Below are 23,166 nucleotides of genomic sequence, written 5' to 3'. Positions count from 1 at the left end.
CGTCTCAAAAAAAAAAAAAAAAAAGAAATCATTTATCTCTCTCTTTTTTTTTGACACAGAGTCTCACTCTGTCGCCCAGGCTGGAGTACAATGGCATAATTTCAGCTCAGAGCAGCCTCTGCCTCCCAGGTTCAAGCAATTCACCTGGCTCAGCCTCCCCAATAGCTGGGATTATAGGCGCGTGCCACCACGCCCGGCTAATTTGTATTTTTGGTAGAGATGGGTTTTTCACCATGTTGGTCAGGCTGGTCTTGAACTCCTGACCTCAACTGAGCCATCCGCCTCGCTTCCCAAAGTGCTGGGATTACAGGTGTGAGCCACTGTGCCAGCCAGAAGTCATTTAAATTCTGAGTCTTAGTTTCCTCCTCTATGAGATGGAGAGACTAACAGGATTGCTCTCCTGGGGTTGTTGGGAAGATTCCATGAGATGAAGCCGGGGAAGTGTTTGCCCCCAGAACCTAGCTCGAGATGTGAGTGGCTATGATTTCTTTAATAAGAACAAGAGTGATGGGACCTACCTCGCGGGTCCGGAAGATGATCCTGTACTGGTACTGAGGTCCATGCTCCTTGTGGTCTTCCAGCTTCTCCCGCTTAATGCTCACAGCCACTGGCCCCAGTTTCTCATCCACGCCGAAGTAATTGGCATGTTCTAAGAAGGAAGAGCAGGCGAGTTCAGGCTCAGCTGTCTGGGAAGGAGGGGCCCTGATGCCCAGCAGGCCTGCAGATAGGGTGATCAGGCAGGGTCCTATGCAATCTGTGGGACGCTGGTCACGCAAACCTCATGCCTTGGTCACAGACACCCCCAGTGGAGAAACTCTAAGAGGCAAAAGCCCACCTTACTGTACCACCTCTGCCAAGCCACAGAACTTTTCTGAGCCTCTGTGCTCTTGTCTGAGAAAACGGGGCCTTGATGCCACCCACAATTCAGAGAGCTGATGTGAAGGCAAAATGAAGCTACAGATAAGAACCGCTTACTATGGTGCATGGCATGCCATCAACCCAGCACCACTGTGATTCATCCCGTGCTTGCAAATTGTTCACTTGGTTTAACTGCTGATTAGCCCATGTGAAATTGCTACATAAGATTCTAGTCTAGAGAGCCTCCTGACATCTGGGCTCTGCCCCTTAAGAGATGTCTGGCCCCAGCCAAGTTGCTAGACAGCATTTTCAGCCATAAAATAAAGTTAAAGGTGGACCCAGCCTTGAGCACCGTGCCAGGCACATAGCACGCACATGATGAGTGTTGGCAATGACCAGCCCCAGTCGTTGGCGCCTGTCAGGGACCACGATAGGGGTCCCCAGGCATCGCCTTTATCTCACCATGTTTCTTTACCTAGGTAACTTCAACACTGCTCTTTTTTCCCTTAGGGTAACAGAGGCTTTAGCCAGCCACGGGGCACGCCTCCTGCTCCCTCCTCTACCCGACAGCTGCCTCCTCTTTTTTTCTAAAACATGCTGTTATCTTATAACCCTTCCAGGCAAACAGTTCTTCCTGATATATAACCCAAGTATCTCATGCTTGTGTGGGTATCCACCAGCGGTCTGTCTTGACCCAAGTCCACGAAGTTAGCATCACCCACCACCGGAAATTGTACTGGTATGCTGAATGTTTAACTGATGGTTCTTGTTCTCATGAGATGCTCTTGGCAAATCAAAGGCTAATCTAAAGGCAAAATATTGTGTGTTAATTAACGGCCCCAGTCAGGATAGCATCTGCAGGGAGTTCAACAATCTCCAGCTGATCAGAGAATGGAATAAACATTGTACTCTACAGATCACAGATACCAACTTATTCCTGAAGCAGCTACAGGGGTTGTTGTTTTTCCCATCAATGCATATCTAGCTCCTTGCAAATCCTAGCATATAGTAGACACTCAATAAACACTGACCACTGACTAATTTGTTTACTAGCTTTGACAAAGACTCTTTGCTTCGCCGAACTTTAGTCAGGCTTTGGAATCTTCTCCTAGGCCCATCTGTGCACCTCCTTGTAAAATCCAGTTTTAACAAAGAACCCTGCTAAGTTAGTTTAGCAAGAACCCTGCCCCCCAACCTTATCCTAATATCTGGACATCCTCAATATCTGATCAAGCTGTTCATCTTCCACCATCCAAAGGTGATGTCGGATCATCCTGGCGTGTCATCAGCAAGATTAGGTTGGTTCAGCCAGAATCTTCCTTACCTCTGACATTTCTTCTTAGTAATTTCCTCCATCCACTGATCCCCACCCTGACTCTTGGCTATAAATTCCCACTTGACCACGCTGTATTCAGAGCTAAGCCCAATCTCTCTTCCCTACTGCCAGACCCCGCCGCAGTGGTCCCTACGCCTACTGTGATGGCTCTGAATAAATTCTTTTTTTTTTTTTTTTTTTTTTGAGACGGAGTCTCGCTCTGTCGCCCAGGCTGGAGTGCAGTGGCTGGATCTCAGCTCACTGCAAGCTCCGCCTCCCGGGTTTACGCCATTCTCCTGCCTCAGCCTCCCGAGTAGCTGGGACTACAGGAGCCCGCCACCTTGCCTGGCTAATTTTTATTTTTTTTATTTTTTAGTAGAGAAGGGGTTTCACCGGGTTAGCCAGGATGGTCTCGATCTCCTGACCTCGTGATCCGCCCGTCTCGGCCTCCCAAAGTGCTGGGATTACAGGCTTGAGCCACCGCGCCCGGCCTCTGAATAAATTCTTTATACTGTGCTTTAACAAATATTATTGAACAGTTTTTCTTTTTTGAGACAGGGTCTTGCTCTGTCACTCACGCTGGAGTGCAGTGGTGCAATCATGGCTCACTGTAACCTCTGCCTCCAGGGCTGAAGCGATCCTCCCAGCTCAGCCTCCACAGCAGTTGGGACTACAGACACATGCCGCCACACCTGGCTAAATTTTTAACCTTTTTTTGAGGTCTCACTATGTTGCCCAGGCTGGTCTCTTAACTCCTGGGGGCAAGTGATCATCCCACTTCAGCCTCCAAAAGTGCTGGAATTACAGGCGTTCAGGGAGCCCTTGTGCTTGGTCAGGATTTTTTTTTTTTTTTTTTGAGACGGAGTCTCGCTCTGCCGCCCAGGCTGGAGTGCAGTGGCTGGATCTCAGCTCGCTGCAAGCTCCGCCTCCCGGGTTCACGCCATTCTCCTGCCTCAGCCTCCCGAGTACCTGGGACTACAGGCGCCCGCCGCCTCGCCCGGCTAGTTTTTGTATTTTTAGTAGAGACAGGGTTTCACCGTGTTAGCCAGGATGGTCTCGATCTCCTGACCTCGTGATCCGCCCGTCTCGGCCTCCCAAAGTGCTGGGATTACAGGCTTGAGCCACCGCGCCCCGCCGATATTTTTTTTTTGAACAGCTTTCAGTGCTACAAAGAAATTTTTAAAAAGAAAATGACTTTTTTTTTAAAGTTGCATGATGAGTACTTCCTATCTGCCTAACAAAGAACTAAGTATTTTAACATATAATCTTACTTGATCTTTATTTGATCCACATTCCTTTCATGTAAGTATTTGTACGTGTAGGTTGAAAAGAATGTGTTCTTTGTTGGTCAGGTACAAAGTTAATATATATACAGTATAAAATCCAGTTTTCATTAGGTTATTCAAATCCTCTAAATGCTTATTTTTCAGTTACTAGATTCTGTCAATTTCAGAGAGATAATCTGTGCACTTCTCCGGCTATGGTTGTGAATTTTTCCACTTCTCCCCGTAGTGGTGTTGTTTGTTTGTTTGTTTTTTGTTTTGGTTGGGGGGACAGAGTCTCACTCTGTCGCCCAGGCTGGATTGCAGTGGTGCGATCGTGGCTCACTGCAACCTCTGCCTCCCAGCTTCAAGCGATTCTCCTGCCTCAGCCACCCAAGTAGCTGGGATTACAGGCACCTGCCACCACGCCCAGCTAATTTTTGTATTTTTTAGTGGAGACAGGGTCTCACCATGCTGGCCAGGCTGGTCTTGAACTCCTGACCTCACGTAATCTGCCCACCTCGGGCCTCCCAAAGTGTTGGGATTACAGGCATGAGCGAATGTGCTCAGCCAGCCTGATCCATTTTTAAAATCTACATACCCCTAAACCAAGTTGCCGGTATGCAAAGGTTCACAACTACCAGAATTTCTTGGTGAATTTTAAGAAACATGAAACGGCCTTCTTAGTTCCTCTAAAAAGTGCTTTCAACCTTTAAATCTATTTCATGTGATACTGATATTGCCTCATTGGCTTTTTCCTTATAAGCAACTGTCTGGAACTTCTTTTTTTTTTTTTGAGACGGAGTCTCACTCTGTCACCCAGGCTGGAGTGCAGTGGCACAATCTCGGCTCACTACAAGCTCCGCCTCCTGGGTTCACGCCATTCTCCTGCCTCAGCCTCCCAAGTAGCTGGGACTACAGGCGCCCGCCACCATACCCGGCTAATTTTTTGTATTTTTAGTAGAGACGGGGTTTCACTGTGTTAGCCAGGATGGTCTCGATCTCCTGATCTCGTGATCCGCCCGCCTCGGCCTCCCAAAGTGCTGGGATTACAGGCGTGAGCCACCGTGTCTGGCTTGGAACTTCTTTTTGATCCCCTTCTTTTCAATCTCTGTGTCATTTTGTTTGTGCATGTGATATTGATATAATCATCTTCATTTGTCATGCAGTCTGAAGGGTAAAATGTATCACATGGATCAGCTATGGAACAGATACCCCAAACCGAGGGCTTTCTGACTCCAAGTTGGAACTCCAGAGACTCCAAGTTGGAGCTCCAGTGCCCCATGGGACAACTTGACTGACATTTGTTATGTTTGACAACGACATTACTTTAAATATTTTTAAAAAACTAGTTGCTGTGAGCCAGGTGTGGTGGCTCACGCCTATAATCCCAACACTTTGGGAGATCGAGGCGGGTAGATCATCTGAGGTCAGGAGTTCGAGACCAGCCTGGCCAACATGAAGAAACCCTGTCTCTACTAAAACTACAAAAATTAGCTGGGCGTGATGGCGAGCATCTGTAATCCCAGCTACTCGGGAGGCTGAGGCAGGAGAATCGCATGAACCTGGGAGGCAGAGGCTGCAGTGAGCTGAGACCGCGCCACTGCACTCCAGCGTGGGCAACAGAGCAAGACTCTGCCTCAAAATAAAGAAAAAGCAACAACAACAACAACAAATCCAGTTGCTGTGGAGTACTAGCTGCTAGTTCTTCTTCTTCTTTTTTTTTTTAGAAAAACCCTCTATTCTTGGAAAAGAGAAACTTTGTCTAGCTAAAAACCTACATTTCCCAGCCTCCTTGCACACAGGTGTGGCCACTAAGTGGAAGTGGTTGGATGGGGCTTCTGAGAAAGCTCTTTAACCCATTTATGCTGGAGGCTGCAATTTTTTGAATTTTTCCAGGAGTAAAAATTCAGACCCTGGCAATGACCTTGAGCAGTAGGCTATAACTCCCACATGCTTAGTGTTCCAATAATGAAACATTAGGCATAACGGCATAAGGGGGTTGACTTGACAAGAGGTCTGCCTTTTTGTCCTTACCCTTTCCTCTTTTTCTCTGCCTGGAAACACAGATGTAATGCCTGTAACTCCAGCAGCTATCTTGGTGCGGGGCGGCGGGGGATCATGCCATGGACTAAGGCTGATGTTCCACTGATGCTGAAGACTGACCAAACCAGCCCTGGGCTGCTGAACTCTGGATTTCTTCACAGGAGAGTCACTTCTATGTTGTTTAAGCCTGTTACTAGCAGTTACAAGCAATTCTGATTTTTTTTTTTTTGAGACAGAGTCTCACTCTGTCACCCAGGCTGGAGTGCAGTGGCATGATCTCGGCTCACTGCAACATCTGCCTCCTGGATTCAAGCGATTCTCTTGCCTCAGCCTCCCAAGTATTTGGGATTACAGCCACATGTCACCATGCCTGGCTAATTTTTTTGTATTTTTAGTAGAGACATGGTTTCACCATGTTGGCCAAGCTGGTATTGAACTTCTGACCTCAAGTGTTCCGCCTGCCTCAGCCTCCCAAAGTGCTGGGATTACAGGCGTGAGCCATCACACCCAGCTAATAATTCTGAACCGTTATAGCTGCCACCATTTAAAAATCAGTGAAGTCTGTATTAAAAAAAAATCTGAGTTTTAGGAGAATCTTGAAAAACTGAAAAGGCTGGTAACACTAGATTTGTCTGCATGTCTTGCATGACAATAGTCAGCTGGCACTGGGCAGGAATGGCCTAGTCTTTGCCTAGCATGCCGTACTCTTGCAGTGTTCTGCTGTCCCCTGAAGCTGCCTGGGTTTATGGTCTCTGCAATGCGTTATGCTGTCTCCTGGGAATGCCTCACCAGCACTAATCATGTATGAAGCCCATCTCTCCCTGATGTTAACACCCTCCAAACATCAACAGCTTTGCCTTCAAAATGGATCCAGAGGCCGGGCGTGGTGGCTCACACCTGTAATCCCAGCACTTTGGGAGGGTGAGGCAGATCACGAGTTCAGGAGATCAAGATCATTCTGGCCAACATGGTGAAACCCCATCTCTACTAAAAATACAAAAAAAATTTAGCTGCGTGTGGTGGTGTACACCTGTAGTCCCAGCTACTTGGGAGGCTGAGGCCCATGAATCACTTGAACCTGGGAGGCGGAGGTTGCAGTGAGCAGAGATGGCGTCACCGCACTCCTAAATGGATCTAGTAGTGGCTTGCAAGATTCTTCCCTACTTCTGGGCTCCCATCTTAGACATGTCCATCATCTCCTGCCTGGATGACTGCAGCAGCCTCCTGCCTGTTCCCCTGTCCTCTCCCCATCCCTCACATCCTGCTCCCCACATGCAGCTGGAAACAGGTCGTGAACACAGCAGTCGGGCCCTGCCCTGCTGAAAGCCGTCCTGTGGCTCCATCTCATGCAGGGTACAAATGAGAGTCCTTGCTACAGTCCCACATGACCTACCCCTGTCACCCCTCTGCGTCAGCTCCATCCACTCTCCCCCATCACTCTGCCCCAGCAACACTGACCTCCTGTCTGTTCCTCCGACATTCCAGGACTTTTTTTTTCTTTTTGAGAGGGAGTTTCGCTCTGTCACTCAAGTTGGAGGCTGGAGTGCAGTGGTGCGATCTTGGTTCACTGCAACCTCCGCCTCTCGGGTTCAAGTGATTCTCCTGTCTCAGCCTCCCGAGTAGCTAGGACTACAGGCATGTGCTACCACACTATTCTAATTTTTGTATTTTTAGAGGAGGCAGGGTTTCGCCATGTTGGCCAGGCTGGTCTTGAACTCCTGACTTCAAGTGATCCGCCCTCCTCGGCCTCCCAAAGTGTTGGGATTACAGGCGTGAGCCATCGCGCCTGGCAGTTCCAAGACTTATGTATTCGCTGCTCTGTTCTGGGAATAGTGTCTGCAATTTGCACATGGTGCTTTCAGCTCGGTACTCAAACCGCACCTGCCTCCGAGGCCCTCTCTGACCATCTCCTACTGAGATCTGCCCCCGCCCCCCAACACTCCATTTCCTTCTTCCCCACTTTACTCTTTTCCACTGCATTTAGCACCCTGTAATCCCTTGTGTATTTTTTGTATTTATCCTGTTCAATTGTTTGTCTTACCCATGAAAACATTAAAAGTGCTAGGAAGATAGAATATTTGTTTCAATCTGGTTGATACTATATCCCCAGGCTCTAGAGAGTGCCTGGCACTGAGCTGTCCCAAGCCTGTATGTGCTGAGTAAATGCAGAGCTGTTGTGTCCTGTAGCTCAAGGTTTATGGAGTACTGCTGTGTCAGACACAGGGCTGAGGCCCGGGTAGCTCTGCTCACCGGATCCTCACAGCCCTCCAGGAGGGAGGTCTCCGTTCCTGCCACATCCTCAGTGCCAGAGCAGGACCTGGCACAGAGTGAATGAATGAGTAGGGGTCTCGGAGACAAGCCGCGGCCCACCCAACCTTCCCACCCATCCGCCATCCGTCACCTTTCCCCACGAAGTAATCCTGGTAGTAGCGGGCGCCCAGGTCCACATGCTCGATGCTGTACTGCCGGGGCCGACTCTGCGTCCTCTGCTGCTCCTTGGGCACTTCCAGCACCGAGATGCTGGCGTTGGTGCGGTAGGCGCTCAGGGCGGGCTCTGCCAGGTGGCCCTCGCCGCTGCTCGGGGAGCCCACGGAAGCCCGGGAGAAGCTCACGTTGCGCTCACACTCGCCCCCGATCTCGTTGCGGAAGTGCGGGCAGCTGAGCAGCAGGTCGTTGCTGTTGTCATCCCCGAGGTCCTGCTCCAAGTTCTCCTTGCAGTTTAGGTCCTCCGTGCTGGTGAAGGCCGGGTCCAGGCCTCCGAGGCTGTGGGCCCGCGAGGTCGTGAGGGAGGCCATGGCCGAGGCGGCGGAGGCGGCCGAGGCGCCCGTGGTGGTGTTCCGCCGCTGCGACACCGACACCCTGTTGGCGGCCGCCTCGTTGAGATCGAACAGCATGCTCTGCACGTCAAAGTGGGCGAAGCTCTTCTGACACACCCACGGCCTGCTGGCTTCCGGGGGGCTCCGGCCCTCGTCAGCCTCCCCCGGGGACCGCCCAGCCTCCCCCTCGGGTTTGCTGCTCCTTAGCTTCCGAAAGATGGACGAGTCCACTGAGTCCCCGCCGCTGAGGCCCCGCGCAGGTTTCTTCCGGGTCTTCTCCTTCTCCTTCGTGGGCTGCAGCGGGAGGAGGCTGTCCTTGGCGGGCTGCCCGTTGTGGCAGTCCTCCTTGGCTCCGCCTCCGCCCCCCATGAGGTGTGGGCCAGGATCTGCCCGGAGGAGCTCGGTGAGGGCCTGGCAGCCCCGGGCGTCGGGCTGCTCGCTGCGGAACTCGTTGAGGATGTCAAAGAAGCTCTGCTCCGGCATGCCCTGCACATCGATGGACGAGGTGCTCCCATACTCGCGGAAGAGGGGCAGCGCCCCCGTGTGCCGGAACACCCGCGGCTCCCCCGGGTCCTCCGCATCACACTCGCTGAGGGTTATCTCGCTGCTGCTGCGGTGCCGAAGGGGGAGGAAGGCCCTGCCGGGGGACCGGGGCCACCCGTCCTGGAACTCCACGTCTTTGGACCTTCTCCTGGAGAGTCGGTGGAAGGCTTTGGACCCTGAGGAAGCTGGGGTGCTGGTGGGGGGCTGTCCGTTCTGTATGTTCCTCATGGAATGGGCCATCTTGGTGGCCTTTGTGCCATCTGTGTCCTGTGAGGGGCTTGGGTTGCTCTGCTCTCTCAGGGCCTCCCGCTTGGGCGGCCAGTCGGCCACCCTTGCACGTACACCCATCTTGGGCATTGCGGGGGTGGTGGGGCTGGGGCGGGTGGTGGCGGTGGCGGTGACCGGGCTGTCGCCAAGAGGCTGGGACATGCTGCCATTCTGGGCCCAGAATCCCAAGGGAGCATAGTCCCCTGTGTGTGGCCCAGGGAGGACATCGCCCACCCTGGCCCCACAGCTGGCTGCCAGGTCCACACCATCGCTGGGGATGGCCCGATAGGTGGTCATAGTCCACGGGCACTGGAGTGCTGCTGGCCCGCTATGCTGTGGTGTCACTCTATAGGGTTCCCCACCCCTCAGCCATTGTTCAGGGCCGCCAGGCCCAGGATGAAGGATGCTGGGCCCTGAAACCTGACAGGAAGGTTGTGAGCCTGTGGAGTCCAGTTCTCCACCATCGCTGTGCACAGCTGAGCCAGGACAACCTCAGGAGGCAGGTGCTGTCCTGGAGGCTCCAGACCGAGGAGCTCAGCACCACTGAGCAGGCAGCAGTTGCAGGCGCTGGCCAGCCGGAGGTGGCGAGGAAGTTGTCCCCGCCATGCTGAAATGGGAGAAAAGGAAAATGTGAGCTGCGATAGCTGTGTTACTGCTCCCAGAAAGTGGGACATGTGACTTTTCTTGACAGCCTCACTCATTTAAAAAAAACTTTTTATTATGGAAATTTGCAAACATACTCAAAGGCAGAGAGGAGACTGAGTCACCCATCAGCTCCAACAACCACTAACTAGTTCCTATTCCCATTTCATCTATTCACCCCACCTTATGACCTTCTTTGTTTCTAATAGAATGTTTTAGAGTAAACCCCAGACATCAGGTCTTTTTTTTTTTTTGAGACAGAGGCTCACTCTGTCACCCAGGCTCGAGTGCAGTGGCACATGCTTGGCTCACTGCAACCTCCACCTCGAGGGTTCGAATGATTCTCCTGCCTCAGCCTCCCAAGTAGATGGAATTCCAGCATGCGCTACCTTGCCCGGCTAATTTTTTGTATTTTTAGTAGAGATGGGGTTTCATCATATTGGCCAGACTGGTCTCGAATTCCTGACTTCAGGCAATCCCTGCCCACCTCAGCCTCCCAAAGTGCTGGTATTACAGGTATGAGCCACCATACCCGGCCAGACATCAGGTCATTTCACCCATAAATACTTTAGATTGTAACTCTAGTAGATAAGGTTTAAAAAAAAAAACACTACAATAACATTATCATACTCATCTAAATTAACAAGAATTATTTAATGTCATGCAGTACCCTGCCTGCATTACATTTCCCGTCATTGTCTCGCAGGTGTCTTTTGTGAGCTGGTTTGTTCGAAATTATCCTCTGCTTGTGCAGGTTATTTTCTTAAGTCTCCTTTACTCTACAACGGCCACCTTCCTTTATTTTGATGCTCTTTACTTGTTGAAGGAAAGGGGTCACCCGTCCTGTGGATTTCCCCACTTTCAGAATCCCTGTGGTGCCACTTAACATGTTCCTCTGCCCCCTGTATTTCCCGTGAACTGGTGGCTTCACGCAGAGGCCAGACTATTGTCCATCTGCTCTGTTGTTCGCTCAGCTCAGCTACTCTGCCAGAAAGGAAGTGAAAATGACAGATGAGTCAACATGAGCACCAGTGGAGTTTGGGGAGGAAAGCCGCAGAAGGAATGTCTCTAGAAATCCATGTGGTTACTGCAGACTATGGCTGGGTAAATCAGGGCCCATCACTTTTTCACTGAGATCTCCCCAGTGACTGCTTACTGCATTAAAACACCATCCAAACTCCTTCCCCTGCTCCATAAACTCCACAGGATCTGGCTCTGATGTCTCTCCCCATTCCTGACTAAACTCTGATCATACTGGCCTTCTTTCCTGTTCTGATGCACCAAATCTTATCCAGGATATCTGATATGCTTCCTCAGTCCTTCCAGGGGCTGGTTCCTTCCCATGTCAGTTTTTCCATGGAGACTTCCAGCTGGGCATGGTGGCTCACGCCTGTAATCCCAGCACTTCGGGAGGCCAAGGCGGGTGGATCACTTGAGCCCAGCAGCTCAAGACCAGCCTGGCCAACATGGCAAAACCCTGTCTCTACTAAAAATACAAAAATTGGCCAGGTGTGGTGGCATGTGCCTATAGTCCTAGCTACTCAGGGGGCTGAGGTAAGAGGATTGCTCGAACCTGGGAGGTTGAGATTGCGTGAGCCACGATCACACCACTGCGCTCCAGCCTGGGCAGCAAAGTGAGACCCTGTCTCAAAAACAAAAACAAAAACAATAAAAACTCGCAAAAAACAAAAACAAAAACCTTCCCAAATCACCCTATAGAGACAGAGAAGCCCCATCTTCTGGAAGCCTTTCTTAATTATCCGTTCTACTTCCAATTTTTTTAGCAGTTGTTCATTCTGTCTACTGGCTGGGTCCACCACTCAAATGTTGGCTCCAGAACGGCAGGGATGTCTGTGTTGTTCACTGATGCATCCCCAGTGCCTAGAACAGTGTCCAGGACGTTTGTTCAGTATTTATTGTATGTACGAGTGAACAGATGGCTTCTGCCTAATTGGAGGTGTAAGTACCTCCTGATTTGCAGGCCCCTGGGGAAGGGAGTCTGTGCTTCTGTCCAGCACATAAAACAACCTGCGGGGTCACTTCCCTTTGTCTCCACCTTGAACTTCTAGAAGATGAAAATCCTGCTGGAGAGGAAGGGGAAAGTGGGTCGCCATCTGTGATGGAACCTGTTGACTGCCCAGCAATCGTGCCCGCTCCGTCCTGCTAATGGAACTCATTTTGCTCGGGGCAGTAGAGTGCTGCTTTGGGCTGGGCACTTGGCTCAAGGTGACCTCTAAGTTTTCTTTCCTTGGGAATCTAGAGCTGGATGCAGCTGTTCTTGGTCAACAGCTATTGGTGCTTCCTGTGTGAGAAAGTAGCAGGCCTCTTCTGTGTGTGTGTGCATTGGGGTGTGTGTATGTCTGTGTGTGTGTGCGCATGTCTGTGTGTGTGTCTGTGTGTGTCTATGTCTGTGTGTGCATCTGTGTGTCTCTGTGTGTCTGTGTGTGCGTGTCTGTGTGTATGTGCGCATCTGTGTGTCTGTGTGTGTCTGTGTGTGCGTCTGTGTGTGTGCGTGTCTGTGTGTGTGTCTGTGTGTGCGTGCGTATGTGCATGTGTCGGGGGGCTTTTCCTAATTTATGCCCAGAGGTATGGAGCGAACCGGCAGAGACCACGAGGGAAGCTCAAAGCAGATTCAAGGAGCAAAATAGTAAGGAGAGCCTGCAGCCTCTGAAAAAGCGAGCACCAGAAGAGGGCAGGTGGGGAGTGGGGAGCCCCTCTTCCTGGTGCCCCACGAGAACACAAACAATCCTGAAGACGTTGCTAGGAGGCAGCACGGGGATGGGCTAAAGAAGAGGGAGGAAGCTGGAAAGCCCACAGGGTTGAGTTGCCTAAGGGAGACAGGAGAGAGGCCAAGAGGAGCCTGCACTGACCTGGATGGCAGGGTGTCTTCTGCCAACCAAGGCTTGTGGGAGTGTAGACGTCAGATCATCTGATTTTCCAAGAGAAATCAGAAACCTAGAATTGCATGCAACATCTCCCAATTTGAAAAGCAAAAATATTGGCCGGGCACGGTGGCTCACGCCTCTAACCCCAGCACTTTGGGAGGCCGAGGCAGGTGGATTGCCTGAGGTCAGGAGTTTGAGATCAACTTCATCTCTACTAAAAATACAAAAATTAGCCAGGCATGGTGGCACACACCTGTAGTTCCAGCTACTCGGGAGGCTGAGGCAGGAGAATCACTTGAACCCAGGAGGTGGAGGTTGCAGTGAGCTGAGATCATGCCACTGCACTCCAGCCTGGGCGACAGAGTGAGACTCCATCTCAAAAAAGAAAAAGAAAAAGAAAAGGAAAAACAACAGAGCAACAGAGACAACAACAAACTATCACACAGAGATGATGGGAAGGATTTTCAAGAAACTGCTAATAGTGCTTGCCTCTGTGTGTCTGTCCCCACCACTCCCAGCCCCTTCCCCTGCTCCATTTTTCTCCTTAGCACTTATGAACAGGCTTACTTCTTTTTCTTACTCATTATTATTACTATTATTATTTTAGAGACACGGTCTTTCTCTGTTGTCAAGGTTGGAGTGCAGTGGTACAATCAGATCTCACTACAGCCTCAAACTCCAGGGCTCAACTGATCCTCCTGCCTCAGCCTTCTGAGTAGCTAGGACTAAAGATGCATGTCACCACGCCCAGCTAATTTTTAAATTTTTGGTAGGGGTGGGGTCTCAGTATGTTGCCCAGGCTGGTCTCAAACTCCTGGGCTCAAGTGATCTCAGCCTCCCAATGTACTGGGATTATAGGTGTGAGGCACCGTGCCCAGCCTCCTCAATGATTTTCTCACTGGCATCTGGGAACTCATCTGCTGCCTCTGGTCGGCCAGAAGCTGCTTCTCCTGCTATCTTGACATTTTTTAAGCCATACTCTTTCTAAAATTATCAAACCATCCTTTGCTGGCATTAAATTCCCCAGTTTGAGATCCTCCTCCTTCCTTTTGCTTTAGGTTGCCATGTAATGACTTCACTTTTTCTTGAAGCAAATTAGACTCTATAGGTATGCTTTTCTCATAGCAATCCTGTCCCCACAAAGAAGCTGCATTTGCAACACGAGATAAAAATATATTTTGTAAAAAGTGCAAGGTTTTTGTGCCTGCTGGCATAGGTGCAGCAACAGCTTCATGAATTTCCTTTTCATTTTTTACAATGGTCCTCATACTGGATTCATTTATCTGGAAATGGCAGGCAACTGCAGCTGCAATCCTCCATCGATGGCACATATTAAGCAATTGCATATTTTCTCATAATGTTATGACTTTTCTGTGCTTCCTGGGACAACTTCCAGCATCACTAGTGGCACTGTGTACGAGTCCCCTGAGGTTATTCAGGGCTTACGGTATTGCACTAAACATGATGAAAACTAGGTGAGAACCTCCAGGGATCATTTTTTACTGCGATATGCAATTTGCTGGAGAGACAAACTGCTCATGCGGAGATGATGAGTGTCACATGGTGTTTCAAACGGATACTCACAGTACTTGAGCTCACTGCAGTAGCAACAGGAGGTGGTCGCAAAACTATGACAATAGTGCAGTGTGTACAGTTAATTTCATGCAGTTATGATTTAATTCTGCATGTTTATGTTTGTTTACATTTCTCTTGGCTTGGCAAAGTATTTGTGTGTGTAACTTTTGATAAATTTTAACTTTTTAGAATGCATTTCTGTATATTTGATGGTAGTAAATGATAGACTAATGCACATATATTTTATGTATTCATGACATACCTTTTATTTTATTTATTTATTTTAATTAATTATTTATTTATTTATTTTTGAGAAGGAGTCTCGCTTGGTCGCCCACTTATTTATTTATTTGTTTATTTATTCATTTATTTTTGAGAAGGAGTCTCGCTCGGTCGCCCAGGCTGGAGTGCAGTGGTGCGATCTTGGCTCACTGCAAGCTCCGCCTCCCGGGTTCACGTCATTCTCCTGCCCCAGCCTCCGGAGTAGCTGGGACTACAGGTGCCCACCACCATGCCTGGCTAATATTTTTTGTATTTTTAGTAGAGACCGGGTTTCACAATGTTAGTCAGGATGGTCTCGATCTCCTGACCTTGTGATTCGCTTGCCTCAGCTTCCCAAAGTGTTGGAGTTACAGGCATGAGCCACTGCGCCAGGCCCTAACATTTTATTTTAAAAAATATATTTTTAGGCTACGCGGTTCACCTGTAAGATCTTTTCTGTTTTTTTCTTTTTTGAAAGAGTCTTGCTCTGTCACCCAGGCTGGAGTACAGTGGCACAACCTCGGCTCACTGCAATCTCTGCTTCCCAGGATCAAGTGATTCTCCTGCCTCAGCCTGCTGAGTAGCTGGGATTACAGGTGCACACCACTATACCCGGCTAATTTTCGTATTTTTAGTAGAGACAGGGTTTTACCATGTTGGCAAGGCTGGTTCGAACTCCTGGCCTCAAGTGATCTGCTGCCACGGCCTCCCAAAGTGCTGGGACTACAGGCGTGACCGCATCCGCCCCTGCAAGTTATTTTCAAATATTTGCAAATCTTTTTTTTTCTGAGATGGAGTATCGCTCTGTTGCCCAGGCTGGAGTGCAGTGGTGCCATTTCATGGCAACCTCCGCCTCCCGGGTCAAGTGAGTCTCCTGCCTCAGCCTCCCGAGTAGCTGGGATTACAGGCACGCACCACCATGCCCAGCTAATTTTGTATCTTTAGTAGAGACGGGGTTTCTCCATGTTGGGCAGGCTGGTCTTGAACTCCCAACCTCAGGTGATCTGCCCACCCTGGCCTCCCCAAGTGCTGGGATTACAGGCGTGAGCCACCGCGCCCAGTAAATAGTTGCAAATTTCTAAAAAATTTTCCACTACATTTATTGAAAAAAATTCAGGTATACGTAGATCCATGCAGTTCGAAACCATGTTGTTCAAGGGTAAAATGCACTTCCTAAGAACATTAACAACAAAAATCTCAATGAAGCTGAGCACAGTGGCTCATGCCTGTAATACCAGCACTCTGGGAGGCTGAGGTGGGAGGATTGTTTGAGCCCAGGAGTATGACACCAGCCTGGGCAATACAGTGAAACCGTATCTCTACAAAAAATTTTAAAACTTAGCCAGGCGTGGTGGCGTGCGCCTGTAGTTCCAGCTACTTGGGAGGCCAAGGCTGCAGTGAGCTGTGATTGTGCCACTGCATTCCAGCCCAGGTGACAGAGCAAGACTCTGTCTCAAAAAACAAACAACAACAAAACACCACATATACATACACAATGAGGGTGCACAAAATAAGTATGTGTGGGTCACACTCGGGCAGGGGTTGCTGGTTTGCCAGAGAAAAGTGAAATTATTTTATCTATGGTATTTATTATCTCCATTCTAAACTGTTACAGAATGGCAAGACTGTTTGCTTGAGAGCCTGAACTCTGCTCCACACTCTGCTGTGCTGGGCACCAGATCCCAAGTCAAGCTGGGATAATGGCCCACCTGAGGGCACTACCTGTCCTCCGCAGCCCAGCCTGTGTTGTGGCTCCGCCTTCAGAGTGCAGAGTGCGGAAGGAGGATTAGTCCTTTGAGGCCACACTTAGGCTGGCTGGGAAAACCAGTGGCCCAGATGTGACCCTGACTTGCTTATGCAAGCACCTCCCAACAGATGGGCTTTGCTGATGGCATTTGTTTCCAGCTCAGTCAGAAACCCTCAATCCATTCTGCTCCCTTCTGTGCACACACACAGATGTTCTTGCAGGCCTTGGTCTCTCTGCACAAATCCCTTCTCCTAGCAGCTGCAGCTGAGTCTTCCTGTGACATTCAGAGGCTGAGTGGCACCCGCAGCCTCTGGGATTCAGAGGGCACACATTGGTGTCTTTCCAGCTGTCTTCCACTGAGCTCCTCCTTCCTAAAAGCACCTGGACCTTCCTGATGGGGAACCCCCGTGATGAGAGATGCACAGCATAGGCAGGAACCAGACTGCCTCCTGGGCTCAATCCTGGTGTGCCACGGATGGGTTATGGAAATAGCAACTTGGTTTCAATCTGTAAAATGGGTATAATATCACCTGCTCCATAGCCACTGCTCTTTTTTTTTTTTTTTTCAGATGGAGTCTTGCTCTGTCACCCAGGCTGGAGTGCAGTGGCGCAATCTCAGCTCATTTCAAGCTCCGCCTCCCGGGTTCACACCATTCTCCTGCCTCAGCCTCCTGAGTAGCTGGGACTATAGGCGCTCGCCACTACGCCCGGCTAATTTTTTGTATTCTTTAGACGGGGTTTCACTGTGTTAGCCATGATGGTCTCCATCTCCTGACCTCGTAATCCGCCCGCCTCGGCTTCCTAAAGTGCTGGGATTACAGGCGTGAGCCACTGCACCCAGCCAGCCACTGCTCTTACTACAGTTCTGTTGTGTATCTTTGGCAGGACTGCTTCCCTTTTCCTCCCAATTACAGAAGCACAGTTGGGGTGGGCGCAGGACGTGGGCTTGGTCGGACCAGGGTCCTCTCCTAGGATTCTGTGCAAGGTTTCTAAGAGCATGTGAGGCTGGAAAGTGTTCTTGCAGGGGCGGGGACAGTGGACCTGGCTTCTCCTGTGCAGTGACTTTTGCTGGGGACCCCTGGTTTCTTCCCTCCAGGGCTACCTTGGCTCCTCCCTGTTTTCTAAGATTGCTCCTCTGGCCTCCTGTTCATTCTGTACATCCTCAATGAATTGTGATTTGGCCACAAACTGCCAAGCGTGGCTTCTGCTGCTGGCATCAGAGGACCCCGAGTGACACACATTGTTGTGTGAAGGAGGGCAGCTGGGGAACTGTATGTGGGAAAAACTAGGGCAGGCTGGGAGACCGCAGCAAAATGAGGAGTGAGTGGCAGTGGGAGAGAGTCAGTTGGGATGTGTTTGGCTGCAAGTAACAGAAGACTATCCAGCGGTGGCTTGCACAGTGAAGACATTTAGTCATCTCATGTCACCAGGAGGCCAGATATGGTGGCTCCAGCCTGGTGGGAAAGCTGGACAGTGATGTGAAGCATGTCCCCCCATTCCCTCTGCCTCCCTCATGTGCTGTAGCATTGAGCAAGTCTTCTGGCTTTACTGCGTCACGGTAACAAGCTGGTGGCCACAGTCACACTTCCCACTGAATCATGGGCAAAGGGGAAAGACAGGGATGGTAAGGGTACCGGTCTGACCCTAATCAGGAAGGAGAATCTTTCCCAGAACATTCCCCTTGCTGCAATCCTTTCTTTAATGTCCTACTGGCTAGAATGTGGATACACGGCCACTCCAGTTACAAGGGAAGCTGGGAGAGCCAGAATCTGTAGCCATCCTGATTGCTTCTGGGCCAGTGGGGACTTAATCAGGGTCTGTTAGAAAAGCAGGAGACCAACGGTATATCTGTGGGTGTAAACGCTCCCAGACTGCCCCTGCAACAAGCAGGTAAGCACCATGGCCTTGGTGTCTTGGCTCCAAAAGGCCTAACTCTGTGAGGGCCACAATGTCTGCCAGAAGCTCGCAGGACACAGCATAGGGAAACACAAGAGCCCTCCAATGTGGACATTTGTGGTTTGCTTTCCCTGTCGCCAGGACTCCTTTTTCCAACAGTCCAGACTTCCCTTTGGGAGCCTCCCCTCTCCACTGGCCACCCAATAGGCTAGAGGTGGGGCTCCTTCCCTAGCTCTGGAGCAACCCATGTGGCCTGATCAGAACCAGTAAGACTGTGATGTCTTTACCAGGAGTGCTGGAGCTGAAGGCTGCGCTTTTCCCTGTAAGCCTAAGTCTGAGAAGATGTGAGGGATGGAGTCACTGCAGCCGTTTCGTAACCACGGGAGAAGAACTATCTGTGAAGGCAACTGAGAGTTAGAATCTGGGGCTGTAGTCATCATTTGAGTCTCTGCATCAAGTTGGACACAAAGTCAGCCCTATTCCATTTCCCACCACTGGACATTTTAGTTATAAAACAACACAACAATGAAAACATACACAAAAGCCAGTATCTACAACAGCAACTACCATGAATAGAATCCTTCTACGGCCCAGGTCCTTTCCTGAGCACGTCAAGCCTGTCAATTACTATGCGTTAACCCTTTCGACAACCCCATGAGGTGGGTATCATTACCTCCATTTTACAGATGAGGAAACTGAGGAGCAGAGGAAGTAATGTGCCCAAGGCCACATGGCTATGAGTTGACACAGTGGGGACTCAACTCCAGCCCCTTCATACCTCAAGTCAGAGAGTCCTCAGTTCAAGCACCAGCCTTCCCTGCAATCACAGGCAGCGTCTGGACCTCTGTGATTCTCATTTAACTGTGTGTCACCAATGCGGAAAATATCTCCAGCTCCAACCGCCCTTTTAAGTTCCAAACTCACCTACCTACCTGACTACTTGACATCACCACCTATACATGTCACAAGCATTGCAACTGAACATTCCCAACCTGAACTCTTGATCGCTGCCCATCCACAAAATGTGTTCCTTCTTGGGACAGGCGGGATGAGCTAAGCTATGCTGCAGTAACAAATGACCCCAGACGCTCAGAGGCTTTCACAACTGAGGCTTGGTTCTTGCTCACACTGCCTGTCCATCACAGGCTGGCTGAGGGCCCTACTCATGCCAACTTCACTCCCAGCAGACAAAGTAGCCCTTACCTGGGACCCTGCTGATCGCAAAAGAAGGAGACAGGGTTGAACCACGCACTCCAGCCTGGTAGCACAGCGAGACCCTGTCTGTTAAAATATTTTTTTCTAAATAAATATCTGATCAGGCACATTGGTTCATGTCTGTAATCCCAGCACTTGGGAGGCCAAGGTGGGCAAATGACCTGTGGTCAGGAGTTCGAGATCAGCCTGGCCAACATGGTAAAACCCCATGTCCACTAAAAATATGACAAAATTAGCTAGGCATGGTGGTGCATGCCTGTAGTCCCAGCTACTTGGGAGGCTGAGGCAACAGAATTGCTTGAACCTGGGAGGCAGAGGTGGCAGTGAGCTGAGATCACGCCTCTGTACTCCAGCCTGGGCAATAAAGGGAGACTCTATCACTAGATAGATAGGTAGGCAGGCAGGTAGGTAGGTACGCAAGCAGGTAGGTAGGTAGATAGATAGATAGATAGATAGATAGATAGATAGATAGATGGATAGACAGACAGATAAAATAACATAACTATTGAATGACTGGATGGACGACCACCTCACTCAGGATCAGGGAGCACTGGCTTAGTCGGGGTCTGTGACCCAAGGCAAGCAGGGCTTGCTTGGTGCCCGAGTGTGTCTTTCACTGGGAAGCAGCACGCCCAAGAAGCTGAAAGCAATGCTTGGAGATAGCGTGTAGGGGTGGGATGGACTGTCCTTTCACAGGCCTTTGATTGGAGATGGAGGGACCCCCTGGGTATCCAGGGCTGCCCTGATGTGTTCCAAGCATTTCCCTTTCACAGAAACATGATCCAGTCACGGTGATGGAGGCTCAGCAGGGCTCAAGCACCCTGGAGGGCTCAGGGGTGTGGCGTCAAGTCTGAGGGTTCTTCTCCAAGACCCAGGTGGAATAAGGACTCCTCCAGGCATGCATCCAGTGACTCAGCAGTTTCTGGGCACGTACAAGTCATGTATTTATCCAGGAAGAACTAGTTAGTCCTTAAAATGCATCCATTCATCCATTCACTCACACAACAAACACCTACCATGTTCTTATAAATCCCTCAAAAAAGTTCTTCTAGCCAACAAAGCCCTAAAAACATATTCATGTATTCACCACTTCCCAGTCATATATAACTCATTCATTCATTCTACAAGCACCAAACACTCGAAACCCATTCATTTACTCAATCTATTTCTACTACACGCCACTGCTGCGGGTGCTAAAGATAATCTCTGAGCAGGACGGACCGTGCCGGTGCTCTCATGAATGGACCTCCAGTAGAGAAAGGCCAGAGAAATAAGATAGAATTTCCAAGGGTGGTCAGCATTGTAAAGGTTATAAAATGGCTGGGTACAGTGGCTCCTACGTGTAATCACAGCACTTTGGGAGGCTGAGGTGGGAGGATTACTTGTGCCCAAGAGGTCAGGGCTGCAGTGAGCTGTGATTGCACCACTGCATTCCAGCCTGGGCAACAGAGCAAGATCCTGTCTCAAAAAAAAAACAAAAATAATAATAATAATAATAAAATAAATAAATAAATAGGTCTGAAGATTACTCTAGTTGGGAGGGGGTCAGGAGGACCCCTTGAAGGGTGGTGTCTAAACCAGGATCTGCATGAAGAGAAGGTACCTGCCGTGGATGAGCAGGGAAGCTGGGAACAGCCAGTGTCCAAGGCCAGATGAGGATGCTCAGGGGACTGGTTCTCCCTGCCAGCCGTACAATAGAGGCACCAGAGGAGCTTTATAAAAATATAGCTGTCTGGGCCAGGCATGGTGGCTCATGTCTGTAATCCCAGCACTTTGGGAGGCCAAGGCAGGCGGATCACTTGAGGTCAGGAGTTCAAGACCAGCCTGGCCAACATGGTAAAACCCCATCTCTACTAAAAATACAAATAAAATAAAATAAAATAAAATAACCAAGTATAGTGGCGCGTGCCTGTAGTCCCAGCTACTTGGGAGGCTGAGGCAGGAGAATCGCTTGAACCAGGAGGTGCAGGTTGCAGTGAGCTGAGATTGCACCATTGCACTCCAGCTTGGGAGACAGAGCAAGACTCCGTCTTACAAAAATAAAAAATAAAAATAAAAATATAGGTATCTGTCCACACCCCACTCCCAGAGATTCTAAATCAGCTGGTTGGGGTGGGGCCCGGGACTGAGTGCCACTTAAAAGCTCGGCAGCTGATTCTACTGTGCGGTCTTAGCTGAGGACAGAAGAACAGAGAGAGCAGAGAGAAGAGGGTCTGCCTCTGAACCCGGAGAGGCTGTACATCCAAGTGGGCAGGTGGGTGGTGGGAGCCAGGACATGAGCTACAGCAGGCCCAGCAGGGAGGCTGGAGCACAGGTGTGGTTGGGGAGGACCAATTGTCAACAGGGGTGGATGCTGCTGAAAGGGTCACGTATGGTGGCAGTTATAGGTTGAAGGACACTGGTGACCTCTGCAGATATTTCAGGAGTCCACTGATTCAGAGAGCCCTGTCCTCGCCTCCCTCCCATTGTCCCCCCATTGCTGTCTGTCCCTCTACAGGCCAGGCAGAATTCCTCCTTTCCTCCCTCTGCTGAGCTCCCAGGGGTGTACATGCACCCCTGACTATGGGACTTAGCCCACTGGATTTTTAAGCCTCTGAGTATCTTTTGTCTTCCCTAGACTGTGAACAGATGCACGTCTGGGGTGGACTGGGATCTAACATATTTGTTCTCACGTGTGGGCGGGGCAGTGGAGAGGGATAATACGGTGATGACGGTATTAAACGTAAGGTCAACACTGATGAGCTCTCCTGATGCGCCAGATTCAGGGCTCCACACTGGCATGTATTAACCGGTGTGTTATAACAACTCTATCAAGTAGGGCCTTCTTTTCCTTTTTAAATACATTTCTCTTCTCTTTTTTGAGACAGGATATTTGTCACCCAGGCTGGAGCGTGGTGGTACAATCATATCTCACTGCAGCCTTAAATTCCTGGGCACAAGCAATCCTCCCACCTCAGCCTCTTGAGTAGCTAGGGACTATAGCTATGTGCCACCATGCCTGGCTAACATTTTTACTTTAAAATTTTTTTTGTAGAGATGAGGTCTCACAAAACCTCAAACTCCTGGCCTCAAGTGGTCCTCCTGCCTTGGCCTTCCAAAATGCTGGGGTTACAGGTGTGAACCACCACGCCCCGCCAAGTAGGGACTTCCATCATGGCCATCTTATAGACGAGGCAAAGGTTACAAGGGGCAGGTGGGATTCAAACCTCAACAGTCTGCCTGCCACCCCTTTACCCTGTGCTCCAAATAAGATGAAATCGTTCAAACGAGTATGCTGTGGGAATATGTGAATGATGCCGAGTATCTTTAAAATCCATTAATCAGGACAAAATTCTAGCAAGTCAGCAACAGCTCAGTGGATTGCACGCTAAGAATCTGATTTTTCCCTTGTATGTCTTCCCCCACCTTACTGGGAGTTTGAGCATACATGGGACTGCTATAGAGCTCCCTCAGGAAATAAGGCGTTTGGAAACCTCAGAAATCTCATTAGCAAGTGCCATGGCAGAGACTCTGCTCCATTGCCTGGAAAAGCAATGAGTGCAGTCTCAGCCATGGCTGTGAAAGCCAGCACTTCCATTTTCAACGTCAAAGAGCCCAGAGGACTAGTGTTTCTTTCTTTCCTTCTTTCTTTCTTTCTTTTTTTTTTGACGGAGTCTCACTCTGTCACTCAGACTGGATTGCAGTGGCACGATCTCGGCTCAATGCAACCTCCACCTCCTGGGTTCAAGCAATTCTGCTGCCTCAGCCTCCCGAGTAGCTGGGATTACAGGCGCACACCACCACACCCAGCTAATTTTTGTAATTTTAGTAGAGATGGGTTTTGCCATGTTGACCAGGC

The 23,166-nt window shown here is 49.9% G+C and overlaps 1 protein-coding gene across 6 annotated transcripts in view; it reads right to left on the bottom strand.

The window, feature by feature from the left end:
* Positions 1–23,166, bottom strand: part of SIPA1L3 (signal induced proliferation associated 1 like 3) — a 313,577-nt gene that overhangs the window by 123,847 nt on the left and 166,564 nt on the right. For all 6 annotated transcript variants that reach the window (XM_033226049.1, XM_033226046.1, XM_033226044.1 and 3 more), the window contains 2 exons: positions 7,883–9,714; positions 519–649 (listed from right to left, as the gene is read on the bottom strand). In XM_033226049.1, the coding sequence (XP_033081940.1) occupies positions 519–649; positions 7,883–9,404 (1,653 nt within the window). In that variant the 5' untranslated portion in view covers positions 9,405–9,714. The remainder of the gene's footprint in view (positions 1–518; positions 650–7,882; positions 9,715–23,166) is intronic.

Source organism: Trachypithecus francoisi, unplaced genomic scaffold (assembly GCF_009764315.1).
Source record: "Trachypithecus francoisi isolate TF-2019V2 unplaced genomic scaffold, Tfra_2.0 Lachesis_group12, whole genome shotgun sequence".
NCBI classification, from domain to species: Eukaryota; Metazoa; Chordata; class Mammalia; order Primates; family Cercopithecidae; genus Trachypithecus; species Trachypithecus francoisi.
Note: the sequence above shows the minus strand (reverse complement) of the source record. Positions and strands in the feature narration are given on the sequence as shown.